The 20,489-nt window shown below is 41.3% G+C and overlaps 1 protein-coding gene across 1 annotated transcript; it reads left to right on the top strand.

Annotated features, from left to right (window-relative positions):
• The first annotated feature begins 10,615 nt into the window (after window positions 1-10,615).
• Window positions 10,616-12,382, top strand: LOC124503420 (tetratricopeptide repeat protein 39B-like). The gene has a single exon (XM_047068457.1). The coding sequence runs from the start codon at window positions 10,616-10,618 to the stop codon at window positions 12,380-12,382; it is 1,767 nt and encodes a 588-aa protein (XP_046924413.1).
• The last annotated feature ends 8,107 nt before the right edge of the window (window positions 12,383-20,489 follow it).

The following is a 20,489-nucleotide window of genomic DNA, read 5'->3' as shown; positions in this document are numbered from 1 at the left end:
AAGAAGGATTAATGAAACTAATTAATGGTCAGCTTGTTGTCTTAACTAGGAAGAGCTAGACTAGTGTGGACAGAGTCGAGCAATTCATTCAGCACAGATAGGAGAGAACCTATGTTATCAGCCAGCTCCCAGTTGTATTTAAAGATGCTCAAGACCATTGACTTCCCTTATTTAATATTTGGATACTGACCTTCTAGTCCCTGGAAATGAATATTCTCTACTGTAAAACAATAAAAATGATTTTTGTTCACAAATCTTTTCCTTAAGACAGGCGGTGGGTGTAGTGATGAAGAGGAGGAGTTCTGTGGAGTGTGCCAGAGTTGGGTTTGAAGCCGGGCTCCACTATTGGTTAGCTGCCTAGCCTTGAGTAAGTAGCTAATCTCCGCCCACTTCAGCCTCCTCATCTGCAAAATAGGCTTTGATAGTAGTGGCCCATCTCAGAGAGTTGTTAGACGTAGACAAGGTAAATCAGGCAAATAACATTGCCCACTGTCTAGCACATATTGAGTGCTCAAGAAATGTTAGGAGGAGAAGGGGGAGGAGGAGAGAGAGGAGTGGTGGTTTGATTAACCTTTGTCAGTTGCTCAAAGTTTGATATGACTTGGGTGCATTGACAAAACTGAAGTTTTATTTGGGCAAAGCTGGGGAGAAGACCCTGAAATATGGTGACCAGCCTTACGTAGCCACTCCAAAGACATCTTTGTCTCTTCACTTACCGACCTCTAAGTGGAATTGTCACTTTTCTCCTTTGACCCTGTCCACAGAGACAAAAACAATCTGACGCATGTAAGAAGCAACAACTCAGAAGAAGAAATTTTCTTCGTGAAAAGTTTATCTACAGGAATCCGCAAATCAAATGCTGAAACCTTCTTAAAGGTTCTACGCAAGAGCATTTGTCTGTGGAATGGGGAGATAACGTATTCATGAGCAATGGGGAGATTGTTGCTTTTTATTACAAAGTTTAGTCTTTGCAGCTAATTTCTATAAGATTAAGCACACCTTTTTTTAAAAAGGCAAGTAGAAAACCTATTCTCAAGCCAGTGGCAAATGGGTACATACACTGCAACTCAAATAGACGAGTTTAGACTGCATATGAAAGAAATGGTTTGGAACACAGAGAAACAGGAGGAATTGTATTAAATCATTAGTCTAACCACTTCGTTTTTCAAATGAGACTAAGACCAAGAATTGTAGCATGGCGAATGCAGTGGTTCCCAAATCTTCCCACAAGGACTGTCAGAACTTTGATAAAAATATCTCCCAATTCCAGAAAAATTGGAAATATTGCCAACCACTCTTTCCTGAAAAAGCCATCTTTTATTCTGTGACTATGTCTTTCTTACTCTTTTAAATGTTCCTCTTCGCATTTTTTTTAAATTTTTTTAACGTTTATTTATTTTTGAGACAGAGAGAGACAGAGCATGAACAGGGGAGGGTCAGAGAGAGGAAGACACAGAATCTGAAACAGGCTTCAGGCTCTGAGCTGTCAGCACAGAGCCTGACACAGGTCTGGAACTCACGGACCGCGAGATCATGACCTGAGCCGAAGTCGGCCGCTTAACTGACTGAGCCACCCAGGCGCCTCCGCATTTTTTTTTTTTTTAATTTTTTTTTTTTTCAACGTTTATTTATTTTTGGGACAGAGAGAGACAGAGCATGAACGGGGGAGGGGCAGAGAGAGAGGGAGACACAGAATCGGAAACAGGCTCCAGGCTCTGAGCCATCAGCCCAGAGCCCGACGCGGGGCTCGAACTCCCGGACCGCGAGATCGTGACCTGGCTGAAGTCGGACGCCCAACCGAGTGCGCCACCCAGGCGCCCCCGCATTTTTTTTTTTTAATGAAAGGATGCTAAGTAATTTTTTTAAATCTCATGTCTTCTTTTTTTATTTTATTTGTTTGTTTGTTTATGTGTTTATTGTAATCTCTATGCCCAACGTGGAGCTTGAACTCAAGCCCCAAAATCAAGAGTCACATGCTTCTCTGACTGAACCAGCCGGGCCCCCCTCTCATGTTTTCTCTCTTTCTTTTTCTTTAAGTTTATTTATTTATTTTGAGAGAGAGTATATGTGAGCAGGGGAGGGGCAGAGAGAGAATGAGAGAGAGAGAGAGAGAGAGAGAGAGAGAGAGAGAGAATATCCCAAGCAGGCTCTGCGCTGTCAGCATAGAGCCCAGCACAGGGCTTGAACTCACAAACCATGAGATCATGACCTGAGCTGAAACCAAGAGTCAGATGCTTAACCCAGTGAGTCACCCAGATGCCTCTCATGTTTTCTTGATAGAAAAATGTTTGTGCCCTCCATCCCCCAGTATTTCTCAGATCTACCTAGTTCTCAAAGTCCAAGAGTCTGGAATTGCTAGTTAAGAACAAAGAATGACAGGGCACTTGGCTGGCTCAGTAAGTAGAGCATGTGACTCTTGATCTCAGGGTCTTGAGTTCAAGCCTCATGTTGGGCATAGAGCTTACTTTAAAAAAAAATGACTTCACTCAATAAAAAATAAATTAAAAGAAAAAAAAACAAGAAAAAAACCACAAAGAAGAAAAACGTCTATCCTAAATGCAAATTAAAACAACATGCTATTTTTGTCAGGAGTGCAGTGAAATTGGCAGTTATACACATCAGAATGTGAAGTAATACAATATATCTGAGGGTCAGTTTGACAATATGTTGTTTCCTTTCTTTAATAAAGCACATTTATAGCCTACACACACACACACACACACACACACACACACAAACTTTAGAATATATAGAATTTCATTCTTTCAAAATATCCTTTAACTTTTCACTAATTCAGATATAACACTTATAATTAGTATATAAGATTATTTATTTATTTATTCATTCATTCTTTTTTTTTTTTTTTTTTTTTTATTTTTGGGACAGAGAGAGACAGAGCATGAACGGGGGAGGGGCAGAGAGAGAGAGGGAGACACAGAATCGGAAACAGGCTCCAGGCTCTGAGCCATCAGCCCAGAGCCTGACGCGGGGCTCGAACTCACGGACCGCGAGATCGTGACCTGGCTGAAGTCGGACGCTTAACCGACTGCGCCACCCAGGCGCCCCTCATTCATTCATTTTTAATTTTAACTAGACTTCATGCCCAATGTGGGGCTTAAACTCAGGGACCCTGAGATCAAGAGTTGCGTGCTCTACCAACTGAGCCAACTGGACACCCCAATTAGTGTATAATTTTGATATAGTACTGAATATGTTAGCCTGCGTGTTCTTCCTTTGGAAAAACAGTCTCCAGCAATTTGCAAATCATTGGTGTAGAGTATAATTCCCCACAGTCCGTGATCACTTCTCAGCCTGTGTTTACAGCCATATTCCAGCATAAATATGGTGAAGTGGCAAAAGTGTTGAATTGGGAAGTCCGACAACATACGTTCTCATCTTTATTATTAACTAATCATGTTATCCTAGATCTGTCACAAACTTTCTGGGCATCATTTTTCTCTCATATCAAAAGAGAGCTCTAGCCCCCAAATATCTTACTAAACGTTAGTATTCATTAAGCATTTACTATGTGCCAGGCACTATACTAAGTATTTATATTTATTAACTCTTTTTTTTTTCACTTTACAAATAAAACACAAACTGCTCATTTTGGGACAAACCTCTGCCACTTTCCTTATGCTATTCTTATCCTTTAATATTAATATTCCTTGAGGGGTGCCTCAAGGGTGGCTCAGTCCATTAAGCATCTGACTTGGGCTCAGGTCATGATCTCACGGTTCATGGTTTGAGCCCCACATTGGGCTCTGTGCTGACAGCTCAGAGCCTGGAGCCTGCTTCGGATTCTGTCTCTCTCTCTCTCTCTGCCCCTCTCCCACTCATGCTCTGTCTCTCAAGAATGAATAAACTTAAAAAAATATATATATATATATTAATATTCCTTGATTGTTCCTACAAACAATCCTACCTATGAAAGTCCTACTCGTAGTTTATTTATTTATTAAAAAAAATTTTTTAAACATTTATTTATTATTGAAAGACAGAGAGACACAGAGCGTGAGCAGGGTAGGGGTAGAGAGAGGGGGAGACATAGAATCCGAAGTAGGCTCCAGGCTCCGAGCTGTCAGCACAGAGCACGATGTGGGGCTCAAACTCATAAACTGCAAGATCGTGACCTGAGCCGAAGTCATTGGCCCAACCAACTGAGCCACCCAGGGGCCCCACCTACTCATACTTTAAAAACTTAACTTAAATGTATCACTTCCTAGAATCAGGAAAATTAAGTGATTTGCCCAAGGTCATCCAGCTACCTCTTTCATGAATACAGCCTGAGTTAATGAAAAGAGCAATGACCTGGGATTCAAAAGACTTGAAATTGAATCCTGTCTCTGCAATTTACTACTTGGTTCCAGAAAAATCACATAAATGCTTTATACATTCATTGTCTCATTTGTATTCATTCATAATATACGTTCAAGGATACTTTGAAAAATGATTCAAAGCTAATAATCATAATACCATTCAAATTTTTGAATTATTTTGGACAGCAGGTTGTATATTCTGTATTTAGTTCAATTATTCCATTGGATCACATGGATAAGGGTACCTGGCTGGCTCAGTCAGTAGAACATGTGATTCAATCTTGGAGTCATGAGTTCAAGGCCCACATTGGGCATGGAGCCTACTTAAAAACAAAAAACAAAAAAACCCCACAAACCACAAAAATATTATCCATATGATATTAAATTGAAAATGTAAAAACTTTCTTAAATTATAAAAATAATTTACTTATGTTGTAGAAAATGGAAAATACAGAAAAGCAGAATGAAAAAAAATCCAATCTTTTGAAAAACAGAAGTTAGCTCATGCTGTACTGTTGACAATGACTGTGAGGTCTGCAGTCCCACTACCTAGGTTTGAATCCTGTTCCTACACTTACCAACTATGATTTGGGGCAGGCCACTTAACTTCACTTGGACTCAGTTTCCTCATGCATAAAAGAGAAATGACAGTAATACCCACCTCATACCGTTGTGAGAATTACATGAGATAAAGCATGCAAAACTATTACAAGCTTTTTTCCCCGATTATAAGTAATATGTTGATTGTAGAAATTATATAAGATAGGAAAAAGCACAAATACCAGGCTATGAATTTTGTGAGGGCAGGGCCCAAATCTACCTCATTAACCAATGTATGCTAGTTCCTAGCATAGTCTTTATCATATAGTAGGTACTCAATATTTATTGAATGTTGATAAGTGAAGAATATAAATGTTATCCATAATGCCACCACTCTGATATCACCATTATTAATAATCTGGAATTTATAGTTTCAATTTTCACCTATGCATATATCACTTCTTTGAAAAAAGATTATATAGTTTTGCAAATAGTACATGTTATGGTTAACTTTATGTGTCAACATGACTGGTCCACACAGATGCCCAGAATTTGGTCAGACACTATTCTGGGCGTGTCTGTGGGGGTGTTTGGATGAGATTAACATTTGAATCAGTAGACTGAGTAAAGCAGATTGCCTCCCCTAATGTGGGTGGGTCTCATCCAATCAATTGAAGGCCTGAATGGAACAAAAGGCTGAGCAAGAAGGAATTTCTCCTATGTGACTGCCTGAGCCAGGACATCAGTCTTTTCCTGTCTTATGACTCTAACTGAAAAATTAGCTCTCCTTGGATTTTGAGCCTGCCAACTTTCAGATTAGGATTTATACCATTGGCTCCTGGGCTTCAGTTTGCCTTTTACAAATCTTGGGACTTCTCAGCCTCCAGAATTGTATGAGCCAATTCCTTGTTTTATATATAATTTTATATATATCTGGTATTGGTTATGTTTCTCCGGAGAACCCCAACCAATATAGTGCATTACACCATAAACAATTTGCCAAGTCATTAAATACTCCACAACATTATAGTATTGGCACAGTATTCCATTTCATCAATATCCTCTCTTGTAAGAAATTTAGATTATTTGCACTTTTTGTATTATAAATAATGTTGAAGTGTATATAACTTTTATAGATATTTATGTACATCCCTGATAATTTCTTTAGAATAATTCCATAAGTGAAATTGTTGGGTCAAAGAGTATAAAAAGGGGGGCCTGGGTAGCTCAGTCGATTAAGCATCTGACTGGATTTTGGCACAGGTTACGTTCTCACAGTTCATGGGTTTGAGTCCCATGTTGGGCTCTGCACTGACAGCACTGACCTGCTTGGGATTCTCTCTCCCTCTCTCTGCTCCTCTTCCCCTCAAAATAAATAAACATTTTAAAAAGGAGTATGAAAAAATATTAAAGCTTTTAAAACATGTTGCTAAATAGCTCTCCAAAATGGTTGTAGCATTTATATACCCACCAAGAAGTCCACAAAAGTACTTGGTTCTCTGCACCTTCATTAACACTGGATGAATTTTTTTAATCTGCCAAATTTCATTTTTAAGATGGGTATATAATTTTTTAATTTGTATTTTATTATTTACAATGAGATTCAACATTATGCTAATTGGCAATTCATTTATACCCTTTGCTGATTTTTCTGATGGGGTGCTTTTTCTTAGTTGAGTTTTAGGAACTCTTACTATATTAAGGTTATCAATTCTTTTTTTTTTTTTTAATTTTTTTTTTAACGTTTATTTATTTTTGAGACAGAGAGAGACAGAGCATGAACTGGGGAGGGTCAGAGAGAGGGAGACACAGAATCTGAAACAGGCTCCAGGCTCTGAGCTGTCAGCACAGAGCCCGACGCAGGGCTCGAACTCACGGACCGTGAGATCATGACCCAAGCCGAAGTCGGACGCTTAACCGACTGAGCCACCCAGGCGCCCCTCTTTTTTTTTTTTTTTAATGTTTATTTATTTTTGAGAGAGAGCACAAGTGAGGGAGGGCCAGAGAGAGACACACACACAGAATCTGAAGCAGGCTCCAGGCTCTGAGCTGTCAGCACAGAGCCCAACGCTGGGCTTGAACCCGTGGACCACAAGGTCATGACCTGAACTGAAGTCACTCAGCTGAAGACACTCAACCCACTGAGCCACCCAGGTGCCCCAGGACATCAATTCTTTGTAGTATTCACTGTTACATGTTTCTGAGTCTCATAGTTTTAACAGTTACATGGTTACTTCATTTTAGATTTGTCTTAGTGTATATAAATTGAAAACTGTCCTAGCCATTCAACAAATGCTAATTTTGGGGCGCCTGGGTGGCTCAGTCGGTTAAGTGTCTGACTTTGGCCCAAGTCATGATCTCACAGTTTGTGAGTTCGAGCCCCACATCAGGCTCTGTGCTGACAGCTCAGAGCCTGGAACCTGCTTCAGATTCTGTGACTCCCTCACTCTCTGTCCTTCCCCCACTTGCACTCTGTATCTCAAAAATAAATAAACACACACGATCTCGCGGTCCGTGAGTTCGAGCCCCGCGTCAGGCTCTGGGCTGATGGCTCGGAGCCTGGAGCCTGTTTCCAATTCTGTGTCTCCCTCTCTCTCTGCCCCTCCCCCGTTCATGCTCTGTCTCTCTCTGTCCCAAAAATAAATAAACATTGAAAAAAAAATTAAAATAAAAAAAAAATAAATAAACATTAAAAAAATTTTTTTAATGCTAATTTAGTTTAATGATTGAGTGCCAATCATTGTACTTGGTGATGAAGACAGATATACATGATGCAAAAAGAAGACATATTTAAAAAAAATTATATATATATATATATATATATATATATATATATATATATAGCAAGTGCTAGGATAGAGGTAAGCACAAGACATCATGGGAACACATAGAATGTTCACTTATCTTAGACTGAAAGAAGAGATCAAGAGACTTTCATATCATCTACATCTCTGCTCAAATGTGACGTTATCGGGGAGGCCTTCCCTGACTGCCCTACATAAAATACCAAGTACCTCACACCCCATCACTCTCTAAATTCCTCATTCTGTCTTAATCTGGTTTACTCTTCTTTACAGCAAAAATCAACTGCTGACATGTTATTTATTCCTTTGTTTATTGTTTTCCATGGGAGCCAGGTCTTTGTTTTGTTCACTGCTGTATCCCCAGCACTAAGAACAGTGCTTGGTATTATAGAAGGAGCTCAATTCAGTCTGTATTGAATGAATGACAGAAAGGAAGTCTCTTGTATTTAGTGCAAGAGGTTATTCTCATCTTATCCAAGGCTACTCCTTCCTGCACTTGTGCTCTGTGCATCCCCCTCTGCTTTCTTTTCATTGAATTGTTCCTTTCTGTACCTTCAGCCTCTCCCACTCAAGCCCCCTACTTGACTGATCTTCCTGGCTTAGTATTACTGTTCCCTAATCCATTCTCACTAGATGGATCCATTTTTTATTATTTTTTAAGATTTTATTTTTAAGTTATCTCTACACCCAATGTAGGGCTCAAGTTTACAACCCTGAGATCAAGAGTTGCATGATCTACCAACTGAGCCAGCCAGGCGCCCCACTAGATTGATCCTTTTAAAAGTAGACAAGCAGATGGGGTGCCTGGGGGACTTAGTTGGCTAAGCATCCAACTTTAGCTCAAGTCATGATCTCACAGTTTGTGAGTTCGAGCCCTGCATTGGGCTCTGTGATGACAGCTCGGAGCCTGGAGCCTGCTTCATATTCTGTGTCCCTCTCTCTCTGCCCTTCCCCCACTCATGCTCTGTCTCTCTCAAAAATAAATAAACATTAAAAAAAAATTTTTTTTAAGTAGACAAGCAGAGGTGCCACTGGCTCAGTCTTAATTCTGGCTCAGGTCATGATCTCACACTTGGTGAGATTAGAGCCCCATATGGGGTCCACCATCGAGCCCCACATCGGGCTTTGCACTGAAGGTGCAGGGATTCTCTCCCTACTTCTCTGTCTCTCCCCTGCATGCATGTGTGTGCTCTGGGGTTTGCTCTCTCTCTCCCTCTCTCTCTCCCTCGCTCTCTCAAAATAAATAAAACTTAAAAAAATAAAGGATACATTTTTTAAAAAGTAGACAAGCAGACAGGTAAAGACATTTCAGGTAGAACATTTTAGGCAAAAGAGTGATAGGAGGATGACTCCACCTCTATCACCAAAAGCTGTGGGACTCCCACACACAGCAGTCTACATCCCACACCTCATTTAAAACAATTCGAAAAACAAAATAAAATAAAAAATAATTTGGCAAGCACCTGCTATGTGTCAGACTATGGGGTTGGGGGGCAGTGTATAGAATAATATTGAGTATTGAGTATTTCCTATGTATGCCAGGTACTGTCCTGACCACTTTACATATATTAAATTACCTAATCCTGCCAACCACTCTTTGGTAGACGTACTATTATTCCCTATTTGCACGTGAGGAAACAGAGGCACAGTGAGGCCAAGCAAATGGCAGAATCAGGATTCAAACCTAAGAAGTCTAACTTCACAGTCTGTGCATTTGACCATGCTAGTAACAAGCCTTGTTAAAGAATGTCCAGGGTGATTTGGAAGACGAGAGGTACTGCATTCAGCAAGTAGATCTGACAGGGTTTTGGAGGGGGGAAAAAAAGAGAGAGAGAGAGAGAGATCTAATGTGGATGATAGTATCAACCATCTAGAGAGGGAATACAAGAGTTGGAGGAGGAAGAGATGGCCTGTTAGGGATCAATAAATAACATCCCTTTTCCTGCCTGAGTTCAGAACCAATGGGATCCAGATGCAGGAGTCAGGCAGAAGGACACCAAAACATGACCTTTTTGATTAAGTTAATCGTTACTGTGATTTCAGACGTGATGGGCTGCCAAGTGGGCTCGCTGATGCTTTACCCCCTAATTAAACAGATTTGCCCACCTGGTCCCAGGCGCAGCTGGAGAGCAGAAAAGACAGGCTTCCTGGTTTTTGGTTTCAGACTTTGAACAGGCCAATTCCAGAAGGAGGAATCCAGAAGGCATAGAGCAACACTGGTCCGGGTTCTTTTATCTGTTCCCAGTCAGAAGTCAGCCCAGAGTATTCCTCTAGCAGAAAAGTCCCCTTATGAGAACATCAAGAACAAGGAGTTTGGGGGGGAAGGGTAGGTGAAATAGGGAGAGGTTAGTGAAAAAAAATACAAAATTTCAGTTATAAGATGAATAAGGTCTGAGGATCTAATATATAACATGGTGACTAAGTTGGTAACACTGTTTTGTATAAGTGAAATTTGCTGAGAGTAGAAAAATGTTCTCATTTCCCCCAAACCATCATGTTACATACTTTCATTATCTTCCAGTTTGTCAGTTTTACCTCAATAAAACTGAGGGGGAAAAAATAGGGAGTGCGTCAACTATAGTCAAACATGTTTCTTTTAAAGGGAAGGAGCCTTCCTCCGTTAACATTTCTGAAAATGTGTATTATCGACAAAAGAACTCTTTTTGTTTGCAAATGATTTGCTTCACATGTTTTCTGTATATTACAAATGATTTGAACTTTTCAGAAGTACTTCTTCTAGGTAAATAAATTATCTTCACCCCCCCCCTTTGTCTGGCATAGATGAGAATATCCTAATGCTACACCCACACTATTAGTTTGTCTCCCTCGGTTGTAGCAGTGACACTTCGGGCCGTGGAAGAAGTGAGCCCAGTCGGGAGAGCAGGAGCTACCCTCACTGCAGCCACATCGCTCCCCTTCAAATATTTCCCGTCTCAAAGTAGGGAAGCAAAGATGTCCGTTACTGTAAGTAAAAGAGAAAATGATAAAGGGAATGACTTGACATCATGTGTCCTGAGTAAGACAGAAGGTGACGAGGAAAAGTTTGAAGATGCCTATGAAATGATCCCTGTGGCCACAACCATGAACCTAAAATCTTCCCTGGAAGAGTGCACAACTGGATTGTATTTATTTCTAAATAACAGATTCTCAGATGCCATAAATCTCATTCACCCATGGTCGAAAACCAGCATATACCATGCTCTAATCTATAATATCCTTATGGTTGTCAAGGCCGTTTTGACTTTTGATCCACAGGATATACAGACTGGAATGGCTACTGCAAAGGAAGCTTTGAAAACCTGTAACAATTTCCGAAGAAAGTCTAGGATGATGAATTTTTCTCATCTTGTGAGTAAACAGGGAATAAAGACTATCAAAGAGGAGGAACTGCATGCTGAAGTCTGCTACGCGGAGTGTTTGATTCTGAAATCCACTGTCACATTTATACAGGATGACAGTATGCTTGGTTTTCTTAAATGTGCAATCAACATCGGGTTAAGTTACCAAATATACAAAGACTGCCAACAGGTATTAACACAGATGCCTAACAACCACGGCAAAACCTGCAGACACCTGGTTGAAGGAGTGAAATTTGGACTTGGAGCATTCAATCTGGTATTGTCACTTGTGCCACCAAAGACACTTAAACTACTCAATATTGTTGGATATTCTGGTGATAGAGAGGTAGGCTTGACTCTGCTTCACGAGAGTGCATCCAAATCCCATATAAATAATATCTTAAGTGTTTTGACTCTAGTCTTTTATTACACGTACATCTATGTAGCTATTGGTGCTGAAAAGGGTCACAGTTCTGCTGTAGAGGATCTCTTCCTAATCTACCTCCAGAAATTTCCAAACTGTGTCATACTTAAATTTTTTCAGGCACGTTTTAGTATGCTGAAAGGAAATTTTGAAAATGCCCGGTTAATATTAGAGGAGTGCATTTTTATTCAAAATGAATGGAAGCAGGTTCATCACCTCTGTTACTGGGAACTCATGTGGTGCCACATCTTTCTGCGGAATTGGAAGCAGGCTCACCACTACGCTGATCTACTGTCTCGTAACAGCAGGTGGTCTAAGGCAATATACATGTACAGTAAAGCTATGCTACTCTCCTTGCTCCCTTCAGATTCTGTGAAATCAGTAAGTGAGGACATAAGCTCTCTCTTCTTGAAAGTGGATAGCCTGAGAATCAAAATTTTGGGAACTTCTGTGCCAGTAGAAAAGTTCATCGCCGAGAAGGGGCAGCGCTACGGCACCACCACAGGCTGGTTTACAGCACAGCCCATTCTGGAGTTCATTTACGCCTGGAGTGGTTTCCGAGTCATGAGCAAAAAACTAGACCTTATTTCAAGCTGGCTGTCGATAATTGATAAAGGAGAAGACCTCTTACGAAAAAATCCAAATACCGAGTATGGCACAGATGACATAAGTCTGTTAAATTTGCTGAAAGGTCTGTGCCTGAAACATTTGGGCAGATATTCAATGGCTGAGCGTTACTTTAATCGTGTCCTTCAGAAGGAGAAATTGTTAAAATATGACCACTATTTGGTGCCATATACTTACTACGAACTAGGAGTTCTCTACTATCTAAAAGGAGATTATGACAGTGCAACAAAAAACCTAGACAACATAAAAAACTACAAAGACTATTCCATGGAAGCTCGATTACAGTTTAGGGCTCACATAGCCCTTGAACAAATAGCTAAAGAAAAGTGATGGTTTTGACACAAAGCATGGTTTTGTTTATGATGCGTGAAGTAGCTGCAACCAGCAAGAAAACAGGTAGAAAAATCATTTCTTTGTGGAAGAAATCCAAGAAGAGACAGCTGCTAAGAATCTGATCAGTAACAAGTAAGAAAGGGATTGGCCATTACTTTTCCCTCTTTCCTTCTCCATACCTATAAAATGCAATGTCTTAGACTGGCAAATGGAGTGACGCCCATTCTTGAAAAAGAAAAGGCAAAGCATGTATAGTTGACCGTTGAACAACACGGGGATTATGGGCGCTGACCCCACGCAGTCAAAAATCTACGTATAACTTTTGACATCCCCAAAATTTAACCGCTAATAGCCTACTGTTGACCAGAAGCCCTGCCAATAACATAAACATAAACTTTACAGGGCTGTACCATATCAAACAAAAAATCCAGATGTAAGTGAACCTGCACAGTTCAAACCCGTGTTGTCCAAGGGTCAGCTGTACATTATAAAGTAAACCCTCCCTTGGAGCGCATGGGTGGCTCAGTTGGTTAAACGTCCGACTTCAGCTCAGGTCATGATCTCATGGTTTGTGAGTTTGAGCCCCACGTCAGGCTCTGTGCTGACAGCTCAGAGCCTGGAGCCCGCTTTGGATTCTGTGTCTCCCCCTCTCTCTGCCCCTACCCTGCTCAAGCTCTGTCTCTCAATAATAAAAGTTAAAAATTAAAAAAAAAGTAAACCCCCTCTCTTATATGTTATGAATTTCTCAATTACATTAGATAACATTTTCAAAAACTCAAAAAGCATTTTTTAACCTCTCACTAGATAATGCATACAACTTGCAAATAAAATATGAAAAGTAGCTACACTGGGAATCCCAGTGCCTTATACATGTTTTTACACTCAAAAGAAAGAAAAAAAACATTTAAGGTCTTTACTGACATTTCAAAACAATGATGCACTGAACAGCACAGACTCTGACTGGTTTTCCCTCTTACACAGTAATTTTTTTTTTTTTTGTGGTTTTTTTTTTTTTTTAACGCTTATTTATTTTTGAGACAGAGAGAGACAGAACATGAACGGGGGAGGGTCAGAGAGAGGGGAGACACAGAATCTGAAACAGGCTCCAGGCTCTGAGCTATCAGCACAGGGCCCGACGCGGGGCTCGAACTCGCGGACCGCGAGATCATGACCTGAGCCGAAGTCGGCCGCTTAACCGACTGAGCCACCCAGGCGCCCCCACAGTAATTTTTTTTTAATGTGTATTTATTTTGAGAGAGTGCAGGCATGAGCAAGGAGGGGGCAGAGAGAGAGAGTGAGAATCCCAAACAGACTCTGTGCTGTCAATGCGGAGCCTGAGTTGGAGCTCAATGCCGTGAACCGGGAGATCACGACCTGAGCTGAAATCAAGAGTCAGATGCTTAACTGACCGAGCTTACACCGTAATTTTTAGTGGCTTTTTATAGCAGAGAAGATATTTTCCTCTGTGTGATCAGTAGTCTGTTTTACCTTTTTCCCTAGGAAGCTCAAAAATGGGTCTATAATTTGCCATAGAGTAGAAAAGAAAAAGCCCCCCCCCCCCCCGCAAACTCTTTGAAGATACCTGGAGGAGGAGGGGAGGGAAGATAGATAACACTGGGTAGGAAAAAAGAAAAGCCTAGTCCTATGGAGGGAGATTTGAGTTACTGCCCTGCCCTCCCTTAGTTACCCTCCCTAAGGTATAAGGAGCTACAGCTTAATTAAACGTGTGTGTCTATCCTGTTGCTGTTGTCAGTGGGCTAATCTGAGAGTATATAGCAGCTGTAGGCATGGGGCTCAGTATTGCTTTACCTGCCTTGGGGAATAGACCATTCAATTTCCAGACCATTAAATCTGACAGTGTGTGTCCTCCCTTGGAAAATCACCCTTGGAAACAGACCTTGCTGGGAAAGTCTGGTTTGCTAAAACACATGAGTGAAACACATTATTTTAATGCTTTGGGTGTCCCAAGCAATCAACTGGAACACAATGAGGAGCTAGTACTTAGATTTAAAAAGCTGACTTTGAAAAGCACATTCCTCATTGACTAAAAATAGACTTTTACACGTACAACTGTGCTGGGGTGCCTGGGTGGCTCAGTCGGTTAAGCGTTCGACTTTGGCTCAGGTCATGATCTCGTGGTCCCTGGGTTTGAGCCCCGCGTCTGGCTCTGTGCTGACAGCTCAGAGCCTGGAGCCTGCTTCGGATTCTGTGTCTCCCTCTCTCTCTGCCTCTCCCCCACTCGTGCTCTGTGTCTCTCCATCTGTCAAAAATGAATAAATGTTAAAAAAAATTTAGTTGGGGGTGCCTGGGTGGCTCAGTCGGTTAAGTGTCCGACTTCACCTCAGGTCATGATCTCACGGTTCGTGGGTTCGAGCCCCATGTGGGGCTCTGTGCTGACAGCTCAGAGCCTGGAGCCTGCTTCGGATTCTGCGTCTCCCTCTCTCTCTGCCCCTCCCCTGCTCGCGCTGTCTCTCTCTGTCTCTCAAAAATAAATAAATGTAAAAAAAAATTTTTTTTAATTTAGATTTACAACTGTGCTTAAATTATCCCCCATTGTTTAGTTAGTATGGTATAGTGGTTAAGAGGGCAGGCTTTGATCTGATTGCCTGGATTTGTATCCTTGCTCTGTTACTAGCTAGCCACATGGTCTTGGGCCTCTGTGCCTCAGTGTCCTTTGCAGGGATAATAGTTCCTATTTCATGTTTTTTCTGTGTTCATTAAGATTGAGTTAATACACATTTATTATTACTACTACTACCAGTAGTAGGAATAATACACTGTTCCTCAGTGCAGAGGATTTAAGTTACTTTCTTAGAAACAGCAAAAGTCCCTTTGTTATCTGCTTTGCCAATCTAAAATTTGACCTGTTAATTTGCTTTTTCTGTTCTTGGTCACTTATGAAATAAGTAACTCTCGACCTAAATAATGGTCTTGTGATTTGTCCCAACTTCTGCCAAGGAATAGCAAACTTATTAATTGGTTAAATAAATATATATTGAAAGTCTACTATTTTTTTTAATGTTTATTTTTGAGAGAGACAGAGAGAGACACAGAGTGAGAATGGGTGAGGGTCAGAGAGAGAGGAAGACACAGAATCCAAAGCAGGCTCCAGGCTCTGAGCTGTCCACACAGAGCCTGATGTGGGGCTCAAACTCACAAACCATGAGATCATAATATGAGCTGAAGTTGGACGTTTAACTGACTGACACACCCAGGCATCCCAAAGCTTTCTCCTCCTTTTTTTTTTTTTTTAACTTTATTTATTTATTTTGAGAGAGAGAGAGAGAGAGAGTGAGAAAGAGAGCGGGGAGGGGCAGAGAAAGGCAGACACAGAATCCTAAACAGGCTCTTTCTGCGCAGAGCCTGATGCAGGGCTTGAACCCATGAACCCTGAGATCATGACCTGAGCCGTGATTAAGAGTCGGATGCTCAACTGACTGAGCCACCCAGGTGCCCCTAAAACACATTTAAATAAATTATTTATTTAAATAAATAATTATTTATTTAAATTAAATTATTTATTTAAATAAATAAACAGAGAAATACCCATGTTGCTGAAGATCTTTATTACTATTATTTTTAATGTTGATTTTTGAGAGAGAGACACACAGAGCACAAGCGGGGGAGGGGCAGAGAGAGAGGGAGACACAGAATTCAAAGCAGGCTCCAGGCTCCGAGCTGTCAGCACAGAGCCTGATGGGGGGGCTCGAACCCATGAACCATGAGATCATGACCTGAGCTGAAGTCGGATGTTTGACCAACTGAGCCACCCAGGTGCCCCTGAAGATCTTTATTTTCTAATAAAGCTTTGAGTCTCAGTATCAGAATTGTTTTCTATGTATAATATAGGGCTCACACAAATTACAGTGACAGAGAAGTGTTCTCTGTCAGCTGTGGCCCACCATTGTTTTTAAAAAATATATTTATTTATTCTTTTAATTTACATCCAAGTTAGTTAGAATATAGTGCAATAATGGTTTCAAGAGTAGATTCCAGTGATTCATCCCCTACGTATAACACCCAGTGCTCATCCCAACAAGTGTCCTCCTTAATGCCCCTTGCCCATTTAGCCCATCCCCCCACCCACAACCGCACCAGCAACACTCAGTTTGTTCTCTATATTTAAGAGTCTCTTATGTTTTGTCCCCCTCCCTGTTTTTATATTATTTTTGCTTCCCTTCCCTTATGTTCATCTGTTTTGTATCTTAAATTTCACATATGAGTGAAATCATGATATTTGTCTTTCCTTGACGAATTTCACTTAGCATAATACACTCTAGTTCCATCCATGTTGTTGCAAAGGGCAAGATTTCATTCTTTATGATTGCCCAAGGCTTTCTCCTTAGGAGGCTTTGCCTTTTTATTTCAGAAGGGACAGCCTTCTGGGGGATTTCCATGTATATCTCACTGGCCAGAAGTATTCATATAGCCATCTATCTGCAAGGGAAGCTGCAGATTGAGTTTTAGCTTTCTTCTTCTTTTTTTGTTTAATTTTCTAAAATGTTTTTATTCATTTTTGAGAGAGAGAGACAGAGCAACAGAGCATGAGCTGGGGAGGGGCACAGAGAGAGAGGGAGACACAGAATCCGAAGCAGCCTCCAGGCTCTGAGGTGTCAGCACAGAGCCCAATGCGGAGCTCGAACCCACGAACTATGAGATCAGCACCTGAGCCGAAGTCGGGCACTTAACCGACTGAGCCACCCAGTGACCCTGAGTTTTGGCTTTCAAGCCTCATTAGGAGGTTGTGGGAAAGGACTATTAAATGAACCAACCTACAGTAACTGCCACAACACATGTGTAAATAACAATAAGCTACAAAAATGGTATGAAAAGGGCACAGATGAGAAGGAGGCAAGGCAACAAGACCAAGGAATCACCTAAAAAAGACTGTATGGAAATCCAACAGGAAATCTTGGAATTGGCATTTCCTTGGTAAAGTTGCTACTCACAGCCCAGCCTTCTGGCGCTTAAGTGGCCCATGAGTTGACTAGACCCATCCAAGGCTGGTTCTTACCACAAGAGATTAAGGTATAATTTACTCTGCTAATTTATTTATTTATAGTAGGGACTATTCCAGAGTTGCAAATTCAATTTCCTGTGGGATCAGGCAGCTGATGTAAACAATATAGAGCAGCCAAACAAAAGCAATAAAAGTGGTAGAAACTAGTGAGGAAGAGAGAGGAAACCTATATAAAAACTTCCAAATTAAAAAAAAATTTTTAATTTAAACTGTGCAGATATTAAACTATCTGCATGTCCTGATATGCCCCCTAGTTTGTGATTTCTGGTCTATTCCTTTCTATTGATTAGAAAGTGCTCGTTTCCCTCTCAAGAATCACCTCTCCTGATCAACACTGTGTCTAGAAAACCAGCATGGGGGAGTCACGAGGCATGGGGAGCATCAAATCAGAACAAGAAGGCAGATAGTTTTAGGAAAATCTATTCCGGGCCAAGCTGAGACCTGATGAAGTATATCAGTTCCTCACAATAGGTATATTCCTCTGGAAAGTCCCTGCTTGCAGATTCAGGGTCTTTGAGAAATACCTCCCAATCTTCTACTTACTGACCTTTCTTCTTTTGTGTCTTCTGCTACCAACCCTGGGGTATTGACTGTCCCAGTAGGGTCTAATATAATTAAGTTTCCATTTACTGACATAAAATCCCATTCCAGTCCGGCTTCCAGAGAATACAACCAGGTCACTCAGTTTGGAATTTCGGTCATCCCCACATTCTCTGGTTATCCAGATAATAGATGGTCTCTTTGTACAAACGAATCACAGATCGAATCACATCCATTTTATTTAACATTTAGGGTTAGTTTATAAGAGCTTGGAGAGACCTCACTGTTGCCTTCCTGTGCCATAAAAACAAATAAAGTGTTATTGAAGCATTTTTTATTCTGTGAAGAAATTTCTTATCTAGTTTAGTAAATATAATAACTATGTGGAGGCCTGAGATCTTGAAAAAACAAAGAGGAAGGAGGGGTTATCATTGAATGAAGGAAAGAACAGAGAGATCTGTTAACAGATCAAAGTTCTCAACATGCCCTTGCCCCACTCTAATCAATCACCAATCCAGTTGATTTTTCCCTTGAAGCATTCGTTGAATCTACTCCTTTTTTCCCTCTTTTTCATTTCCACTGCTATCAGCTTGTGTCCTGTCTGGACCACTGCAATAATTTTTAGGAGCTCAGTAGTCAACATCTTTAGCTCAGGTCAATCAAGAGTTGAATGCTTAACCAACTGAGGCACCCAGGCACCCCAGAGCATGCAACTCTTCATCTTGGGGTCACGAGTTTGAACCCCACGTTGGGTTTAGAGATTACTTAAAAAATGTACTCCAAAATCTAGAACACGCAATTTTGAACTTGGCAGAGGAAAGTGTTGAGAGTGTGTGTATGTGTGTAGGTTTGAGGGGGAAGCAGATACTAGGAAGAAGACGGAAGAAGAGAAGGGGAAGAGGGAGAAAAGTAGAGAATGTGAGAGAAGGGACATCAACTGGTAGGAGGGAGGCACCAGGGAGACCAAGAGTAGGGGTTGACAGGGAAAAGGAAATGGCACATGTGAACTTGTTGAGGGTGGACTACAGACAGGGTCTCTCTGTAAACCTCCATTAGAAGTGGGCAGGCTCGGTCTGTTACAAATCAGCGATTCCAATAGGCAGATGCTGTGAATGATTCTTTAGTTTATCCAGAAGACTAAAGGGAGAGGGGAGAGAAGGGAAGGAAACTGCCCCAGTCACATCAATTTAAAAGGAGTAATTTAAGCTTGAAGCTAGCTTCCAAAGTCTCATTCTGCGGGACAGTTAGAAGGCTTCAAATACAAATGATCAGTTGTCACAGTTGGTTCAAGCTCTTTTGGACTGAATTTTTATGAGGTCAAACGTTTCATTTCACATTGTAACAACTGGTATTTATATTCGCTCTTTGTAGATTTATAGAGGACTTTAACTGGCATAATCTAATTTAATCTACTAAAGCCACATTAATATAATCAGCCAATCATTCAACGACTCAAAGTTGCCAAAGGATTATTTGAAACGATGGCAATAAGAAACAATATACTTTAAGGATTATGTGAACTCAAATCCCAGACTGTAAGGGAAAAGCTGACTAATTTTTTTTTTTAAGTTTATTTATTTTCTGAGAGAGAGAGCGGGAGCAGGGGAGGGGCAGAGAGAGCTGAGGAAAGAGGATGTGAGGCAGCCTCCGAGCAGACATCAGAGAGCCCAGTGTGGGGCTCCAACTCAGGAGCCAGGAGATCACTAGCAGGGAGGTCATGAGCTGAGTCTAAATCCGAGGCTTAATAGACTGTGCCACCCAGATGCCCCAAGCTGATTTTCAATGTTTTCTACATCGTTGTTTGATAGGCCTGTAATTCAGTTTCTGTAAATCTCCCTTGGTGTTCCCATTGCAGAAACTCAATGTTTAACGCCTTGTACCATTTTTCAGGATCACAGTTAAGAAAAAAATTCCGGACTATGCCAGGAGCCACCTAAGTACCTGAACATAAATCTGCGGCAGAAGCGAGTCTTTTCCGCTTTTCTACTGGGGAGGGGGGCGGGGGTTGGAGGAGAGGCTGGGGCTTTCCCACTGAGAGATCTGCTAGGTGGAATTCATCCCGATCCTGTGCTTTATTCTTTCTGGCTTCTGCAACTCCTGCGGGACTATAGCAAGGGCACATCCCGAAGGAGCAGAGGTATTAACTGCCTCACACCAGCGGAACAAACAAGTCTCTTGGCTCTATCGCTCTTCTCCAAGGCACTTTCACCTCACACTTCTAAAGCTTTAGGATTTACCTAGAGGGTTCTTGTGCTTCGATTCCACGGCAAGGGTGCATTTCCATGTCTACTCTCAATGAGGACCGGGCACGAGACTTTTCCTCTTTAAAAACAAAAGGTTGAAATGTCCATCGTGGCAGTGAAGAGGCGTGGCTCTAGCGAACAAGGAGCCTTATTATACAAAAATCTCAAGTCCCGCCCGCATCCCGCGCCCGGCTTTTATCCCCCCAAGCCCGCCGACTCCCTCAGACCTCTAGGTGTGACCAAGGTCAAGGACTACAAAACAGAGACTTCTGGGGGAAAGGAAGTGGCGCAAAGCATGCTG

The sequence above is a fragment of the Lynx rufus genome, unplaced genomic scaffold (genome assembly GCF_022079265.1).
Source record: "Lynx rufus isolate CCGP_SWC_20201006 ecotype Redwood Valley unplaced genomic scaffold, mLynRuf1.p SCAF_8, whole genome shotgun sequence".
Classification (NCBI taxonomy): domain Eukaryota; kingdom Metazoa; phylum Chordata; class Mammalia; order Carnivora; family Felidae; genus Lynx; species Lynx rufus.
This window is presented reverse-complemented; position numbering and strand designations above follow the sequence as displayed.

What these genes read in the sequence shown, in the direction of transcription:
- LOC124503420 (XM_047068457.1), top strand. Translation starts at nt 10,616, where the DNA reads ATGTCCGTTACTGTAAGTAAAAGAGAAAATGATAAAGGGAATGACTTG.